Consider the following 18210-nt stretch of genomic DNA (forward strand, 5'->3'; position numbering starts at 1 on the left):
ATAGGGTACTCCATTTACAACATGGATATTTTTCTGCGGGGTAGTTTATGAAGAGACAATGCCATTTATGTTTTTTTCTGTATTAAGAAGGCATTTTAAAGAAAAACAAAGGTTTTATTAAATGAGGTGTGTCAGGCAATGCCAGTCTCCCCAGATAAAGGGTAAAAGCTTTGATTAAATTGTGTACTTTATCACACCATTAAATGTTCATCACCTGTTGACACCAGGCTGGTGAGGAAGTGAAATGGCACTGAATGACGGCATCCAAAGGGCAGACAGACTGGGAAATGATATGTGAGTCAATGAGCTGGATATCGAGTCACGGCTTCCCTGATTATATTATCTTCTGTGCTGACACTATTGCATCCTCCGGCACAGCGTGCAGCTTTCTAAAAAGGTTGTCCTGGATTAGTAAAGAGCTTTCAAATCCGGTGGCTCTGAGAGATTACAACAAGAAAAAGCTGAAAGAGAAAAGAAGGAATCTTACAAAGCAAAAACAGAAAACAAATTCACTCTGAAGAACTTAAAACTCAGGCAACCCGGGACTACGGTGCTAGAAGAAAATGTGGAACAAGCAAACACCCTGAACCAACCTGTGAATAGACTTGAATTCCAATGGCCAGTCCTACACACCATCAATACTGAGTCAACAACTCCTACCACTTCACTTATCATGGCCAGCGATGAGGCCACCTCTGAGGATCAGTAGGGGCGTCTGTGACTGACGAGCAAGTGAGGAGACCACATGGAGTCGACCCTCGAGTACTTAAGGGCTCTGCTCCTCCGTCACTCACTTCAGCTGTGGTGTCCTCTGCTGCCTGTTCAGTCCGCCATTAAGGCTCTAGATAGATAGATAGATAGATAGATAGATAGATAGATAGATATGAAAGGCACTATATAATAGATAGATAGATAGATAGATAGATAGATATGAAAGGCACTATATAATAGATAGATAGATAGATAGATAGATAGATAGATAGATAGATAGATATCAAAGGCACTATATAATAGATAGATAGATAGATAGATAGATAGATAGATAGATAGATAGATAGATAGATAGATAGATAGATAGAAATTCTCAGATGATTCTGCACTTCTGGGGTCTACTAATAAGGAGGGTGAGAGAGAGGAGAGGAGTCAGGGGGAGAATTTGGAGAATTGTCTGCTATTGAACATGAGCAAAACCAAAGAACTGCGTATTGACTTTCACCGCACCAAACAGCCTCTGTGTCTGGTAACAATTTAGGGAGTGGATGTTGAGATTTTGCGCTGCTACAAGTACTTGGGGGTCCACATCAATGACAGGTTGGACTGGTCTTGTAACACAGAGGGATTATATAAGAAAGGTCAGAGTGGGCTCTTTTTCCTTAGGAGATGGCGTTCCTTTAATGTGGGCAGTGACATCCTTTACATCTTCTACAACTCTGAGATGGCCAGTGTGGTGTGCTGGGCAGGTGACATCACTTCCAGAGAAGCCCACCGAATCAGCAAGCTAATTAAGCAGGCAGGCTGGGTCAGTTATGGGATGCGTTCCCATTCCACTAAAGGTAGGAGCCCCCTTAGGAACAGCGCTGCATATCCTCTCTGTGACACACCAACACTGAGGACTTTTAGTCCACAAATTATTCAACAGACCACTGGGTCTCCTCCATACCCCCAGCAATGCACCTTTATAGCGCCTCTCTGGGGCTGCCCTCTTATCTTTAGCATAGTCAGGGGTTCTCTTCTTTTTATGTAATTCTTTGAGGGGGGAGTTGTTGTATTTCTTAAGCTTGTGTAAAAGCTAAATGTCCCCCCTTGTCACTATCTGTCAATCACCGTCCTTCCTTCAAGATGACAGAATAAGCTGACTGAGCGCCCATCATTCCAACAAGTCCGTCACGAAGCCCGTGTCCTTCAGTTATCACAAAGACTAATCACCAGTGAAAAGGTGCCCAGAGGCCGACTCCTCTGCTGTCTCGTATCCTCACGTCAAGAGCTGAGTCACAAACCGAGGGTCTCTGATGGAGTAACAAGCAGCTTATCTGGTTAAGCTAAAGGGAAACGAGCAAGCAGGCCTGGAGCTTGTACTGCCACTGTGAGGGTCTCATATTGACAGAATGCTGTCTCCATGTCTCTCTCTCTTCTCGGGCTTGCTGGCCCCTCATGACATCCACTCCAAGACAGCAGATTATCAGCCGAGAGAAAAGACTGATATTATGGGCTGTCGTACTACAGCAGGGTCTTTCTCCAGCCCTCCCAGCCCCTGAAAAAATGAAATCTTAGTCTTGAGCGAAAATGGAAATAATGAGAGCGTCAGAAATAAACTGAATCCCTCAGCAATAAAAGTCAAGGCGAAATTTAGCTGTGATCACGGACTCTGACCTGAACTTTAAATCACACATTAATCAGATTACTAGGATTGCATTTTTTCATTTAAGGACCACTGCACAAGTTAGACCTCTTATATAAAAGTCAAAGATTTTAAGAAATTCGGTCAAGATTAGTCAACTAGATTACCATAACACCCTCGTGACTGGGCTACCTTAGCAAGACGTCAATCAGTAGCACCAGAATTCAGCAAAGAAAGAAAATCTGAGCACATCACACCAGTTTTAGCGTCGTTACACTGGTTACCCGTGTCCTTTAGAATGAACTTTAAAATAGTATACAAAGTCTTACATAATCTCGCTCCTTCCTATAGATATTCCTCCAGTGCTCGCAGTTGTAACCTTAGATCTCCTAATGGCGGTCTGCTTATTATTCCAAGAGCCAAACATAAAGCAAGTGGTGAGGCGGCCGCCTGCAATTATGCACTAAAAATCTGGAATACGTTACCAATCGAGATATGCCAGGCTAACGCTGTCGAGCATTTTAAAAACCTCCTAAAGGCCCACTTCTTTAACTTGGCCTTTTCGTAACTACATTTTAGTTATGCCCTCAATAAACTAGATATGTATAGAATTATCAGTTTCGAACACTGCTATGTCTTTTTTTTTCTATAGCCCGGAGAGCAGAACTGCATTCTGGGAAAGCTGAAAGAGAAAGCAGGGTTTCAAGCAGTTAGAATGTGCAGCTCATTACATGAACTGTGATGCCCGGGCGCGAACAACCACCCTAACTAACCCTGACACAGACAGGTGGGTCCACACAGCACACGGTTTCTCACATTGACTCCACAGCACAAGGTAAAGCACAGTGCGCTAATCACCAACACAGTCCCTTCGCCTTCAGTCCTCCACAACAGGCTTTGTCCTCTTCCTCCTGGCGACTGGCCCCTTTTTAGAGGGCACCAAAAGGACTCCTGGTGCCCAACGAGCTTCTTCCAACGGCACTTCCGCCACACTAGAAATAGTGCCCTGCAAACGTTCAGGCGCCCCCTGGTGGTGGCCACGAGCTCCAGTAGGTTTGACCTTCCATGCTTATAACTCATGGCCCCGCTGGAAGCCAAGAGGGCTGCCCTCTGTCGGTCCGGGGGAGAAGCGGGTCGTGAAAATAATCCCACCCACCGGTCCTTCCATGGTCAGGGCATCCCTGCCGTCTGCCACAGAATGTAAACTTAATGGCACTCGTGTGTTTGAGAAACTGGACAGCGTTGTGGCGTGAGCGTGACTCACATACAATTATAGACACTTGAATCGAGACTCTCTCTGCTGCTTTGCAAAAACCAAATGGGACCCTTTTTTTTTTTTTTTTCACGGAGCTCTATCTTGTCCGTTTAACACTTGCAAAAGAGAATAAATCTTTCTTTTCATTTTTGATTAAGGAGATGTAACTTGCACCTCAAATAAAGAAGCCATCTGGGAACTGTCACCTGGGACTGAATGAAGACAGCATACGGACCAATCCGGGCTGTTGAATTCTTTGTACTGCTTATATTTGCTGTTGCTTTAGAATCTGATAGAAAATCCAATGTCTGTCTGTCCTCTTTTCATGAAAGAACAACAGATTCTGATCGGGTTTTATTCTAGAATTTGCTTGAACATTCCGGTTGATTTTGCGACTTCTCTCCTTGCGCTATGTATCATAGATTGCTTGCGGTACCGATTTATTTGCGGAAATCCGAGAGAGATGCAGCGGGCCGAGGGAAGGGGGAGGCGGGGCCTTCCTCATTCACACGGCAGCCTCGGGGCATACCTTACATCCGCTTAGCTAGCGAATGAGGGAACTGCTTCATGGATTTAGATCGGGTTTTTTCTAGAATTTGCTTGAACATTCCGGTTGATTTTGCAACTTCTCTCATCGCGCTATGTATCATAGTTTGCTTGCGGTACCGATTTATTTGCGCAAATCCGAGAGAGATGCAGCGGCCCGAGGGGAGGGAGACAGGGCCCTCTTCACTCATGGGACAGCCTTAGGGTGTTTCTTGCATCTGCTTAGCTAGCGAACGAGAGAACTACTTCATGGATTTAAATCAGGTTTTTTTTTCTATAATTTGCTTTCCGGTTGATTTTGTGACTTCTCTCATCGTGCTAAGTAACGTAACATAGTTCGCTTGCGAGAGGGGATATATTCGCGCTAATCCAAGAGACGGGCTGCGGGCCAAGCATGATGACAGGAGTGGGGAGTCAGGCGATGCCCTCCTCACTGTCCTGTTTCACTACTACTACTAAAGTACGAGTTTTCTCGTATGTCATTTCTTGACAGGCTCAGTGAGGTACGAGTCAACTTGTACTTCACGTTACCTGTATGCTGAGGTACGAGTTTTCTCGTATGTCACGTCTCAGTGAGATACAACATAATTTGTGCCTCACAAAAAAGAGGTTACTTGGGAGCTTCATGTTAGGCGAGTGTAACAGGTAAGGTGATCTGATGACATGATAAAGCAGTCACTCATATTGAATATCCGGACCAAGCCAGCTTCATCCCTTCTGCTCCATTGGATGTTTGTGCCCTCTGTGAACTGGCCTCACAGCACCTTCGTTATGGCGCGACATCCCAGTCAAGGCACCTCCTGCCACAATTTCCATAGTGGTTTATGCCATAGGTGGACACTTAATAGCAGCCAAGCATCATTTATGAGTGAAAGTCAATCAATCAATAATCAATAATCACTCATACAGCAGGCGTAATCACACGAGTCATACTTGCCGAGATAATACGCTGTGCCCACACCCATACCTTCTTTCCACGTTAACAGCATTTCACACAACTAGAAGTAGGCCACGTCTGCCTGTTTTTATCAATTGGTCAAAGGCTCATAATCCCCCTGGCCCAGCTGACTTGACCCCCCTCCTCTCCACCCCCTGCCATCACTTCCTGCCCGTTACGAACCACAAGACGACAAAGCTCCACACTCCGCCATCGTGCCGAAAGGTGGCGCCCCGAGCTCCTTGCTTGCGTCTACCAGCTAGCCCCACCATAGCCTGCATTAAATATCTTATTACCCATCAGGCACCCTTAACCTTTTAGTTCTCTTTGTGATTTATCTTTACACTGTATAAAGTTCAAAATCAGAACAAATTAAAAATGAATTTATGATCTTCCGCCCCTAGCCAGACACAGATCTAAGAGTCACTCACGTTCAAGGCTTTACCTGCAGGTTCTTTTGTCTTCCCCGACCATTTAAAGAATCAGCACTATGAACAGAGCTGCTACATTTGAAATATTTCCCTAAATGATATAAATACCAAAGCTAAATGAATAAATACAAAATACGACTGAGTGGCAGCGTAAGACCACCAACGGAAAGCAACCCTGATGAACGTTTACACCAAAAGAGAAAGAAGCGAACGTCCATTTAAAGAGAGAGAGAGAGAGAGAGACAGACGACTGTCCGTGTTAATAAAGAAAAGGCCTTACGTTTCAGGGTCCACGTCTGTGATGTTGATGCGGGGCGGAATGCTGAACGGAAGCGTTGTAGGCCGGGCCACAAAGTCATCGTCTGGCGTTCGTGCCCTCTCGGCTTGTCTCCAAGACAGGGGAGGTAGTTGAAGGTTGCCAGAATGGCGGCGCCTGCCCCTCCACAGGTCGACACCCAGAGTACTTCCCAGAGAAGTGAACGATTTGCTCAGGCCACAGTCAGCGGGGTCTTTACTTCCCTGCAAATGACACACAAGACAAATCAGGTCACTGCAATGCGCTTGATTATCTATCCACAAAGATGAGCACACAGTGAAGGCATCGACTCGGGGGGCAACAAAGTGACAGTCCGGCCAGCGCGGGGTCCACTCACATGGGGTCAGTTTAAAAACTGGAAATTAAATCAAATAGGCACGCTCACACAGACACAATGAGGACTTTCATACATCATACAGACACAATGAGGACTTACAAAACTCACACAGACACAATGAGGACTTGCAAACCTCACACAGACACAATGAGGACTTGTAAACCTCTCACAGACACGAGGACTTGCTATCCTCACACAGACACAATGAGGACTTGTAAACCCCACACAGACGCTGACCAGTGAACTGATGACAAGACACTGCTGGTCTTCACCGAGGTTTGTCAGTTTCAGTCCACGCTCAGTTTGTTTCCTGTGTCTTTACGTGTATTCATTATGTAACCAGTAGCGTCAGTGCTGCTCCAGGTGTAAATGTACAGTAGGACTGAACATATGATAACATCTGATGAGCTACCTGTGTTCCATTGTGAAGCTTCAAGTGCAATGGCAGGATGTCAAGAAAACGTGCGGGTACTCACTGGCATGCTTTGAAAAGGTGGCCATACTCTAGAGCGGTCCTCTATGAACCTTCATTCATTTATATATCTAGGAGTCTCAAAAAGTCTCAAAAGCATTTCTAATAATGGCCACTAGAGGGGGATATACTGCCAAACCCCGGCAAACACAGAAACTTCATAAGAAAATAAAAAGGTTTTATTCTTCACCAGCACACACTGTCTGACAGCGAAGCTCTGAAGAGCTCAGTGGCAAAATGGAGTTGCCTAAAAACACAAGGCAGTCCAAAGCAAACAGCCCATTACAGAAATCCCACAGAGGTCACAAAATTCAAAACTATCAAAGCACAGAGAAGGTACATGTAGCCACCCTGAATACACACACACCAGAGGTACAGTGCCCTCCATAATGTTTGGGACAAAGACACGTTTCTAGTTGATTTGCCCCCTCTGCTCCCCAGTTTCAAATTACAAATCAAACAAGTTGGACATTGTGATTGAAGTGCACATCGCAGACCCTCATTTAAGGGGATTTGCAGATATTTCAGTTACTCCAACACTTCTTCTACATGGTCCTCCCATTTCAGGGCACCATGATGTTTGGCACAAAGGAATGGCAGGTCTGTTAAAGCTGCCGTATTTAGCTCTTTGTCGCATTTGTGTGCCATGACTGCTTGAAGTCTGTGATTCAAAGATATCAGCAGGTGCTGAGGGTCTTCTCTGGTGATGCTCTGCCAGACCTCTAATGCTGACATCTGCAGCTCCTGACTGTTTTGGGGGTTTGTCCCTTTACATTTTCTCTTCGGCATATGGAAGGCCTACTCAGTTGGTTTTCAATCAGGTGACTGGCTTGGCAATTCAAGAGTTTTCCATTTTTAGCTTTGATAAACTCCTGTGTGGCCTCAGCAGTGTGTTTGGCTCATTGTCTTGTTGTAGGATGAAGCGACGTCCAGCGAGTATGGGGGTTTCTACTGGAACTTGAGCAGATGAGAAGTTTCCCCACGTCTCAGAATTAATTGAGTACCTGCTGTCATCAGTTCTATCATCAATGAAGAGATGTGGGCCAGGACGTGTGGCAGCCATACAAGCCCAAGGCGTAACACCCACAGCACTGCCATGTTCAACAGATGAAGTCTTATGCTTTGGATCTCGGGAGGTTCCTTTTGGTCTCCACACTCTGCTCTTTCCATCTCTCTAATGCTGGTTCATCTTTGTCTCATTTGTCCACCTTTTACCCAGAATTCTGCAGGTTTTTTGAACTCCTTTTTCACAAACTGTAATCTGGCCGTCCTATTTTTCTAGTTTCCATCTTGCAGTGTGTCCTCTGTGTTTCTGTTCATGAAGTCTTCTGCTGATTGTCGTCTCTGACACACACGCACATCGGCCCCCTGAAGACTGTATGATCTGTTGGGCAGGACAGGCGTTTGGGGGCTTCTTCTTCACCATACACTGTAAAAAGTATAACATTGATGTTGTTCATTTAACGTAAATGTTCTCTTTCAAACAACTCAAGATTAGTCATTTAGTGTTGTAACTTGAAATATTTGACTTCAGATCTCAATCAAAGTAAGAAAAAAATTGTTTGTACCAAAGTACAAGTTATGGTGGAGGGAATAAACATAAAAATCCTACTTCAGTTAACCTAATATTTTAGGGTGTTCGTGTGCTGTGTTTGAGGGGCTGTTTGTATATTCTCCCGGTTGAACTTTCCAGCGTGCTGGCTTTCGGCGTGAACACTTCCCTGAGTGGAGTGGACGTGGCTATAGAGGTCTGGTCATTTTCAACAGCAGACTTTGTAATGGAGGATTTCTGGTAAGTAACCCTGTTTCTCAACTGTTCATTTTAAATATAAGAACTCGTAATAAAACATACTTTCAAGAAAGCTGTAGAAACGTTTCATCATTTTTTGTTGTATATTTAAGATTTACACTGCAATATGCTTGTGTATCTGCACTAGATTTTTAAATAAATGTAAAAAGTACAGCTTTGGAATGTGTTATGTTCATAATATTTCTAATAGAATAAAAATAGGTTATGACCAAAACACCATTTTAAATTGTAACAACTTCAAAAATACATTTACTTCAGTATAAAACAAGTGAATTACACCCAATCACTCTAAATGATTTGCCTCAACTTAAAAATTGTGGGTTCAATAAGATAAAAAGAATTATATTGGTTTAGATGGAAAATATTAAGTGTGAATCATTACCTTAATTATTTTAAGTTGAATGGAGGCTATACGCTGCAGGGACTACAGTGGAATGCAAAAGTTTAGGCAACCTTGTTAATAGTCATTATTTTCCTGTATAAATCGTTGGTTGTCACTATAAAAAATGTCAGTTAAATATATCATATAGGAGACACGCACAGTGATATTTGAGAAGTGAAATGAAGTTTATTGGATTTACAGAAAGTGTGCAATAATTGTTCAAACAAAATCAGGCAGGTGCATACATTTGGGCACCGTTGTCATTTTATTGATTCCCAAACTTTTAGAACTAATTATTGGAACTCAAATTGGCTTTGTAAGCTCAGTGACCCCTGACCTACATACACAGGTGAATCCTAGAATGAGAAATGAGAGTATTTAAGGGGGTCAATTGTAAGTTTCCCTCCTCCTCTAATTTTCTCTGAAGAGTAGCAACATGGGGGTCACAAAACAACTCTCAAATGACCTGAAGACAAAGATTGTTCACCATCATGGTTTAGGGAAGGATACAGAAAGCTGTCCCAGAGATTTAAGCTGTCTGTTTCCACAGTTAGGAACATATTGAGGAAATGGAAGAGCACAGGCTCAGTTCAAGTTAAGGCTCAAAGTGGCAGACCAAGAAAGATTTTGGATAGACAGAAGCGACGAATGGTGAGAACAGCCAGAGTCAACCCACAGACCAGCACCAAAGACCTACAACATCATCTTGCAGCAGATGGAGTCACTGTGCATCGTTCAACCATTCGGCGCACTTTACACAAGGAGATGCTGTATGCAGAGTGATGCAGAGGAAGCACAAACAGAGCCGCTTGAGGTCTGCTCAAGCACATTTGGACAAGCCAGCTTCATTTTGGAATAAGGTGCTGTGGACTGATGAAACTAAAATTGAGTTATTTGGGCATAACAAGGGCGTTATGCATGGAGGAAAAAGAACACAGCATTCCAAGAAAAACACCTGCTACCTACAGTAAAATATGGTGGTGGTTCCATCATGCTGTGGGGCTGTGTGGCCAGTGCAGGGACTGGGAATCTTGTCAAAGTTGAGGGACGCATGGATTCCACTCAGTATCAGCAGATTCTGGAGACCAATGTCCAGGAATCAGTGACAAAGCTGAAGCTGCGCCGGGCTGGATCTTTCAACAAGACAACAACCCGAAACACTGCTCAAAATCCACTAAGGCATTCATGCAGAGGAACAAGTACAACGTTCTGGAATGGCCATCTCAGTCCCCAGACCTGAATATAATTGAAAATCTGTGGTGTGAGTTAAAGAGAGCTGTCCATGCTCGGAAGCCATCAAACCTGAATAAACTAGAGATGTTTTGTAAAGAGGAATGGTCCAAAATACCTTCAACCACAATCCAGACTCTCATTGGAACCTACAGGAAGCGTTTAGAGGCTGTAATTTCTGCAAAAGGCGGATCTACTAAATATTGATTTCATTTCTTTTTTGTGGTGCCCAAATTTATACACCGGCCTGATTTTGTTTGAACAATTATTGCACACTTTCTGTAAATCCAATAAACTTCATTTCGCTTCTCAAATATCACTGTGCGTGTCTCCTATATGATATATTTAACTGACATTTTTTATCGTAACAACCAACGATTTTTACAGGAAAATAATGACTATTAACAAGGTTGCCCAAACTTTTGCATCCCACTGTATGTCTCTCGGCTGGCCTTGGGAACGCCTCGGGATTCCCCCGGAAGAGCTAGAAGAAGTGGCCGGGGAGAGGAAAGTCTGGGTATCTCTGCTCAAGCTGCTGCCCCCTGCGACCCGATCTCGGATAAGCGGAAGAGGATGGATGAAGGTTATACTTTATTCAGTGTAGTGAGGGTTCTTCTGTAATTCTGTCAGGTCTACCTTGGCCTACCAGCCCCTTTGTGATCCCTGAGCTCACCTGTGTGTTCTTTCTTCTTCATGATATCCCAGAGAGTCGATTTTGGTCATCCTAGGGTTCTGTTGAGGTCTCTAATGGTTTTATTCTCATGTTTCATCCTCCTAATGGCTTCTTTGACTTTCATTGGCACAGCTCTTATCCTCATGTCAAACACTGACAACTACAGACTCCAGAGGGTAGAATCAAGCCGAGGTCTGTTATGAAGTAATGAAACCCACCTGAGGAATCACAGAACACCAGGGACGCCAACTGTCCCAAACATTAGGGTGCCCTGAAATGGGGAGACCATGTAGAGAGAGTGCTGTGAGACTGAAGTGCCTGCAAATCCCTTTAAATGAAAGCCTGCAATGTGCCCTTTAATCGTGATGTCTGAGTTGTTTGATTTGTAATTTTAAACTTTGGAGCAGAGGGGGACATCAAGGAGAAGTGTGTCTTTGTGTCACACATTATGGTGGGCTCTTTATCTCTTCTTCTTTCGGCTGCTCCCGTTAGCGCAGGGGTCCTCAATCACGGTCCTGGAGAGCCGCAGTGGCTGCAGGTTTTTGCTCCAACCCAGTTGCTTAATAAAAAGCACTTATTGCTAAAGTAACACTTCTGCTTCACTTTAGTGATTTTGAGCCCTTATTGCTTAATTTTGTCTTAAACAGCTATTTTAATTGCTCCTTATTATCAATAACATGCAAATGACAAGAGAGAGCAGCATTTCTCCATTTAACTTATTTACATTTACACCTGTGTGTATTTATCTGCACTATTGGGTTTAATTAAATACTTGGAAGAAAAATGAAGAGAAAAAAGTGAAGGACTGAGAATTACTCGTCCACTTTAGCCTTCAAATCATTTGCATGATAGAAAGGGAAAGAAAATCTAGGATATGAGAATGACCTGACATAGCAGAGTTAATTTAATTTCATAGCTTGTTAGTGCTTTATTGGCAAGAATTGCTTTCTAATTAAGCAACCAGGTCAGAACAAAAACCTGCAGCCACTGCGGCTCTCCAGGACTGGCATTGAGGACCCCTGCGTTAGGGGTTGCCACAGCGGATCATCTTCTTCCATATCTTTCTGTCCTCTGCATAAAAGTTGATTAGTAAAATGAAGAAAAAAACTAAAATTACTGATGCAAATGATGCAAGGGATTAACTAAATATATCAAAAAATTAAAATTATGACAAGATTCCGCAAAGTCAAATAGAACACACTGGTAAAATAAATCAGAATGTCTGCTCTGCTCGCTTCTTTCAAATATAAAGGGCAGACTGAGAGGGGCCGAGGGGTCTGGAGGGCTGCCGCTTCAAATCCAGTTGATTGCCTGAAGCCATTGGGCCTGTAAACTGCTCCGGGGGGTCCGGGGGTGCTGTACAATGGCTGACCCTGCACTCTGACCCCCATGTGGAAAGTCAGTTTCTCCACAGAGATTAACAGAGTACATCAAAATTCAAAATAAAAAAATATATATATTGGGTCAAGTTGTGGGCGGCACGGTGGCACAGTGGTAGCGCTGCTGCCTCGCAGTTAGGAGGCCCGGGTTTGCTTCCCGGGTCCTTCCCTGCGTGGAGTTTGCATGTTCTCCCCGTGTCTGCATGGGTTTCCTCCCACAGTCCAAAGACATGCAGGTTAGGTGGATTGGCGATTCTGAATTGGCCCTAGTGTGTGATTGGTGTGTGGGTGTGTTTGTGTGTGTCCTGCCGTGGGTTGGCACCCTGCCCAGGATTGGTTCCTGCCTTGTGCCCTGTGTTGGCTGGGATTGGCTCCCATGACCCTGTGTTTGGATTCAGCGGGTTGGAAAATGGATGGATGGGTCAAGTTGTGCATAACCAGAATAAAGACCCCCGTGAAGTGCACCTTTGATCTTATGGCATGACTTGTCATCTCTCCAGTTTGCCAGCTGTGGCCCTGGTGGTCTTACTGCTCAGGCAGACCACTGTATTTTTTACTTTTTGTTCAGTCAAACACACCGACCCTCCACCATGCAGGCCTGTAAACACAATTTCATAATTGTGTGCTGTGGTCCACTAGAGGGCAGCCTTTCCATTGCTAAGCAGACTCCAGGTGTGCGTGAGGTTTTCTTTTTATTTTTTTAATAAAGAGGCTATTTCATGTTAAGACTCTCAATCTTTCAACTTTCACACACATTTCTATAAATAAATAAATAACCATTCAAACCCATTCCACTGCACACTCGATCAATTTGAAATATTTCAGGATCCAGCGTCCGTCTCACGACAATAATGCATGGGCAACACAAACAAAGCCCCAATTAGACTGCTTAATGAATACATAAAAAGTGAGACCCTGGGGTCTCAAGAAGAGACCACTAGAGCAGCGTTGCTTTACTTCTTTCCCTATTGAAGTGGTCCTCTTCTGTGCCCCTGCTTCCTCAGATTCAAAATGATCTGCAGTCTCATTATCTGGTGCTGCCTTTATTTGAGTTTTTCTGCCAGTTTTCTTGTTCAAGATATTCAAAAAACAAAATACACAAAATGGAATACGGCTACAACAGAAATGACCAAAATCAGGCTGCAAGATCACAAAGAACATCCACATTTATATAGCAATGAACTACCAGTCAAAACTTTTAGAACACCTCCGTTTTTCTTTATATTGAATCAGTTCAGTTGAAATGCAATGAATGGCCTAAAATGGTGAAAAGGTAAGCAGCAAACTGCCAGAGGTTGACATTTAAAGGTTAGTTTAGCAAAAACTGAAAGATAAGGAGATGTCAGAATATTCCAAATGGGTCTGCGTCAAGGAACAACTAACAGGTTACAACCTACAGATGTGCTGCAGCAATGAAGGTCAGTGAAGCCTTGCAAGTTGAAGCAAACACTCTGCACAGGTGTCCCAGCTTCTGCGGATTACTTAAAGACCCTCTGTGTGTCTTAAAGCAGAGTTGGAGCAGAATGTGCGAGTACAACCTCCGTACTGCTACTTGGACAATATGGCAGTGATAATGGCAAGAGAACGACAATTAACAAGTGAAATGAGACAGAACGTTATTACCCTTCGAAGTGCAGGCCTTTCATTTAGAGGAAAAAAAATCAAAGTGTCCGTCAGTCCAGTGGTGTCCCAAACAATCCAAAGGCAATCGGAAACTGGAAGAAACTCTGATAGGAAGAGAGCTGGCAGAGCCAAAGTCTGATAAGCCAATCAGAAGACAAGATTCTGAGGGTGACCACAGGGGCCTCACAGCACAACAGCTTCAAGCACATCTTAACAATGCAAGTGTCAGTTTGAAGTGTGAAGAGAAGACTTTGTGCTGCAGGTGTGACAGGGCGAGTGGCAGAAAGAAAGGCGTGGGTGTCAAAAAAAGGGGCTCAATACGCAGAACAGATCACAAGTAATCGTCGATACAATACAATAGTGCAATGGAAATATGACAAGTACAGAGCAGAATTCAACAGTAGATGATATCACAGAATAGGAAACCTCTGCGTCACTGAAGTGCTTTGTATCCCCCGGCCTCCAGGCCAGGTAAGGGAGCAGGACCCATTCCAGCAGGGACACCCAATGGCGGCCTGCTTAACTCCACTCCACTTGGCATTGCGTTTTGTGATCTTAGGCTTACGAGTAGCTGCTCAGCCATGGAAACCTACTTCATGAAACCGGCGATGCACAGCTCATCCAGAGGACAGCTTGGAGTGATGGCACAGACAAGACAGGGCCTTGAAATACCAGCTGTGGAACTCAAAGCCCCAATGCAGTGACGAGGACACTGTGCTGTTACAATGGCGCCATCTTTTGGGTGAGTCGTAAAACCGAGGTCCTGACTCTCTGTGGTCATTAAAGATCCCTGGGCATCCCTCATAAACAGCAGGGTGTATCCCGCTGCTCACCATGGCCTGGTAATTCTGGCCCTTTAATCATCCCCTGTCTCTAACTGGCTCTCTCACAACACCTAACAGCTAATGTGCAGTGAGCATAAGGCACAAAATGGCTGCCATCACATCATCCAGGTGGATGCTACACATTAGTGGAGGTTCAAGTGGCTCCCCACTCACTGAAGTAAAGCACTTTGACTAGTGATATAGAAATGTCAGTAATAATAATCATTATAATTATATAGTGCCCAGTCATTGGAATAGTCTCCCTAAACTCCTGGGGTCGGCTGACTCCATTCTTTCTTTTATAAAACGACTTCAGCTTAAAGCACGTTTGATGAGGAAGGCCCTGCACGTCGAGGACCCTGACACGCCGATCCCTTCTCTCAGTTCACTCAGGATGATTTGAGTTTGTATCACAAATCGTATTATTTGTTCAGGGTTTCTGGTGGTATTTGATATTTTATTTCAGGTCTGTTCTCTCTTATTGTAGTTCAAAGCTTGGCGTGTTTATCTTTTATTGAGTTGTGAGTTTGTTCTCGTCTTTCCTTCTGTGCTCTTGCTCCTATTGTTAATTTGGAGTTTTTGTGAACTGTTTTAAGCATAGCAAAGGCGCTATATATTAAAAAATAAAAAAAAAAATGAGGCCAACAGCATGTGGACCCCCTCCAGCCCACCCACTGTTGAAAGGTGCATCATCTGTGGACCTAAGACCAGACAGCATCTGGTCTGAAGCCTGCGTCCACACATCACATCAAGAACAGAGCTTTGCAATCTCCATTGACAAACACTGGCAGTAGGATGGGGTGTGCTAAAGAGCTCAGTGACCTGAAATGTGGCACTGTCACAGAACGTCACCAATGCCACAAGTCACTATGTTAAGGGTCTTCTCTGCTAAACCTGGAAGTGCTGTTACTGTGAAGTGGAAGCTTTTGGGGAGCAACAAGAGCACAGCCACAAAGGGGTAGGCCACACAAACCTCCAGCACGGGGCCATCGAGTTCTGAAGAGCACAGCAGTGGCGTCACTAAGGGGGAATTCGGACGGCACCCAAATGACAGGCGATAAAGTTTCTGTGTTTTGGACTCAAATCACCAATTTGTGGAGGGGGGTCCAGAGGGAAACCAACAAGGGAATGAAACAATTGAGTATCCATGTGATGCAATCACAAAGGGGGGACCAAAACGTTCAAGGAAAACATTTGAGGGTCTGCGAGATGAATTGCCCAAGGAGACCAATTTCCAATGAAATGAGCGAGTGTCCGTGTGCCCCTAATTGATGGGAATTATCGAACTGCATTAAATGGCGGGGTGTCCGCGCTCTCCACTGTTTAAAGCAGTGATTCTTAACCTTTTTTGAGTCATGGACCCCTTTAAGAATCTGATAATAGCTATGGACCCCCCAGGACATATTCATATAAACACAACTTTGCATGCAATGAATATAATGTACTTTATTTGTCAAGATTTCATTGTCTCATACATATATGATGTACACAAAGTATTATAAAACTTTAAAGTAAACACTCCTTTGTTATGCAAAACGTAATGACCACTCATTATAATTATGAAATACAATCCTCTTGTGCAAATTAAAACAAATCTACTACTACATTTACTCTAAATCAACAGTATCGAGCTGTATAGTGAATATAAATGTTCATTTTTATCTGACCCTCACAGACCCCCTGAAACACATCCATGGACCGCAGGTTAAAGTTTGATCAACTCTCTGTGAAGAAGCCAGGAGCCTGGTGGGGGTCTCAATCCAGCCTTGGTTACTGCACTGGCTGATGCACCAGTACTGTACATAAAGATGGCTGCTCCTCTGTGCCATCACTCCAAGCTGTCTCTAGATGAGCTGTGCATCGCGAGTTTCATGAATTGGCTTTACATGGCTGAGCAGCTACTCGTAAGCCTAAGATCACAACACGCAATGCTAAGTGGAGTGGAGTTAAGCAGGCCGCCATTGGGTGTCCCTGCTGGGATGGGTCCTGCTCCCTTACCTGGCCTGGAGGCTGGGGGGTACAAAGCACTTCAATGACGCAGACATTTCCTATTCTGTGATATGTCACGCATGCGCGAGTAGGAGGCCGCGGATGGACCCGAAATCGCTTGGAAGGACGTTTGCCGGTAGGGAATGGCGGGGTACTAACCTTTCTGCTCTCTCTTCCAGGAAAAAAGACGCTCCGCCATCTTAACCTGACCGCACCACGTCCACTTCCGCCCTTCCTCCGCCATCTTCCCTGACGTCAGGAATCCCGTCATCCCTCACGCCTCCTTCCCAGCATTCCTCCACTTCCGGCTCCTCCTATATAAAAATGGCCGCCGACGCATGTGAAGGCGTCGCGTATGAACAGTTGTTTATTGTTTGTAAAGTTGACCTTGTTTTGGATTTATCCACAGTATACGGGGCCGGAAACCCCAACCCTTTACGCTGTGTTCTGTCCTTATTTTACAGATATCAACTATTGTTGAACTCTGCTCTGTACTTGTCATACTTCCATTGCATTGTATCGAGGATTACTTGTGATCTGTTCTGTCAATTGTATTGTACTGACACCCACTGCACGACCAACCGTTGATCTGTCTTTCCAAAGGTTTCTTCTATTTTTTTTTTTTCCTTTTAAGGGTTTTTTCTTGCCTTCTTAGAGAGTCAAGGATGGGGGGGCTGTCAAAAGGCAAGGCCTGTTAAAGCCCCTTGCTGCCCTCTTTGTGTGAATTTGGGCTCTACAAAAATAAATTGTATTGTATTCTACTGTATTGTTTCTTTGTAGCCATCCTCAGATGTGAGCCTCGACACAATCCTGTCTCTAAGCTCTGCAGGCAATCCCTTCAACCTCATGGCTTGGGTTTTGTCAACTGTGGGACCTTCTGTAGGCAGCCATGTGCAATCAATGGAAGTGACCACAGGAGGACTCCAAACAAGGCGTAGAAACATCTCAACGATCAGCAACAGAATGAAACACACCTAAGATAAACTTCACGTGTCATAGCAAAGGGTCCGAATACCTGCGTCAGTGGGATAGCTCCATTTTTTTTTTTTTATTTATTATTAATGAACTTGCAAAAAATCCTAAACTACTGTTTTTGCCATTCTGTGTGTCACGTTTCTCCCCTGGCTGGGGTTCATAGAGGTATTTCTTGTATGTGTTGTCTGATTTTGTATCATTTATTTGAATGAACATTTCTGTTTGTTTACAGTAGAACCTCGGGCCCCTAACGTTTCTGAACGCGTACAAAATAATCGGGTTACGACCAAAAAAGTTTGCCAAAATTTTGCATCTGTTGACGACCACACGCTCTGGTGGCGAACAAAAACACTGGCGGCCAGTTTCCCTACGCGTGTTCGTAAGCGCCAATGATTTCCCAATCTCCGTTTTCCATTTTCTTTTGTTTGCGTACACAGCGACTAACAAAGCAGCTGATGCTGGAAAAGGAGTTACACTGTTAACCAGGCAGAGGCCTGAAGTCCCGGAAGAGGTTGAAAAACTGTTGCTAGTGTGGCTGAACGAGAAGCACCTTGCAGGGGATAGCGTAAGCGAGATGATCATACGCGAGAAAGCCAGGAAGATTCATGGCGATTTGGCAAAGGTGAGGCATTTAAAGCCAGTAGAGAATGGTTTGAAAAGTTTCACAAGAGAGTGGCATTTAATTTTTTTTCC

The 18210-nt window shown here is 44.2% G+C and overlaps 1 protein-coding gene across 1 annotated transcript in view; it reads right to left on the reverse strand.

Moving 5' to 3' along the window:
• Positions 1 to 18210, reverse strand: part of pde4ba (phosphodiesterase 4B, cAMP-specific a) — a 594195-nt gene that overhangs the window by 366933 nt on the left and 209052 nt on the right. The window contains exon 3 of the mRNA XM_039734542.1: positions 5788 to 6026. Coding sequence (XP_039590476.1) covers positions 5788 to 6026 — 239 coding nt within the window. The remainder of the gene's footprint in view (positions 1 to 5787; positions 6027 to 18210) is intronic.

The sequence above is a fragment of the Polypterus senegalus genome, chromosome 14 (genome assembly GCF_016835505.1).
Source record: "Polypterus senegalus isolate Bchr_013 chromosome 14, ASM1683550v1, whole genome shotgun sequence".
Lineage (NCBI taxonomy): Eukaryota > Metazoa > Chordata > Cladistia > Polypteriformes > Polypteridae > Polypterus > Polypterus senegalus.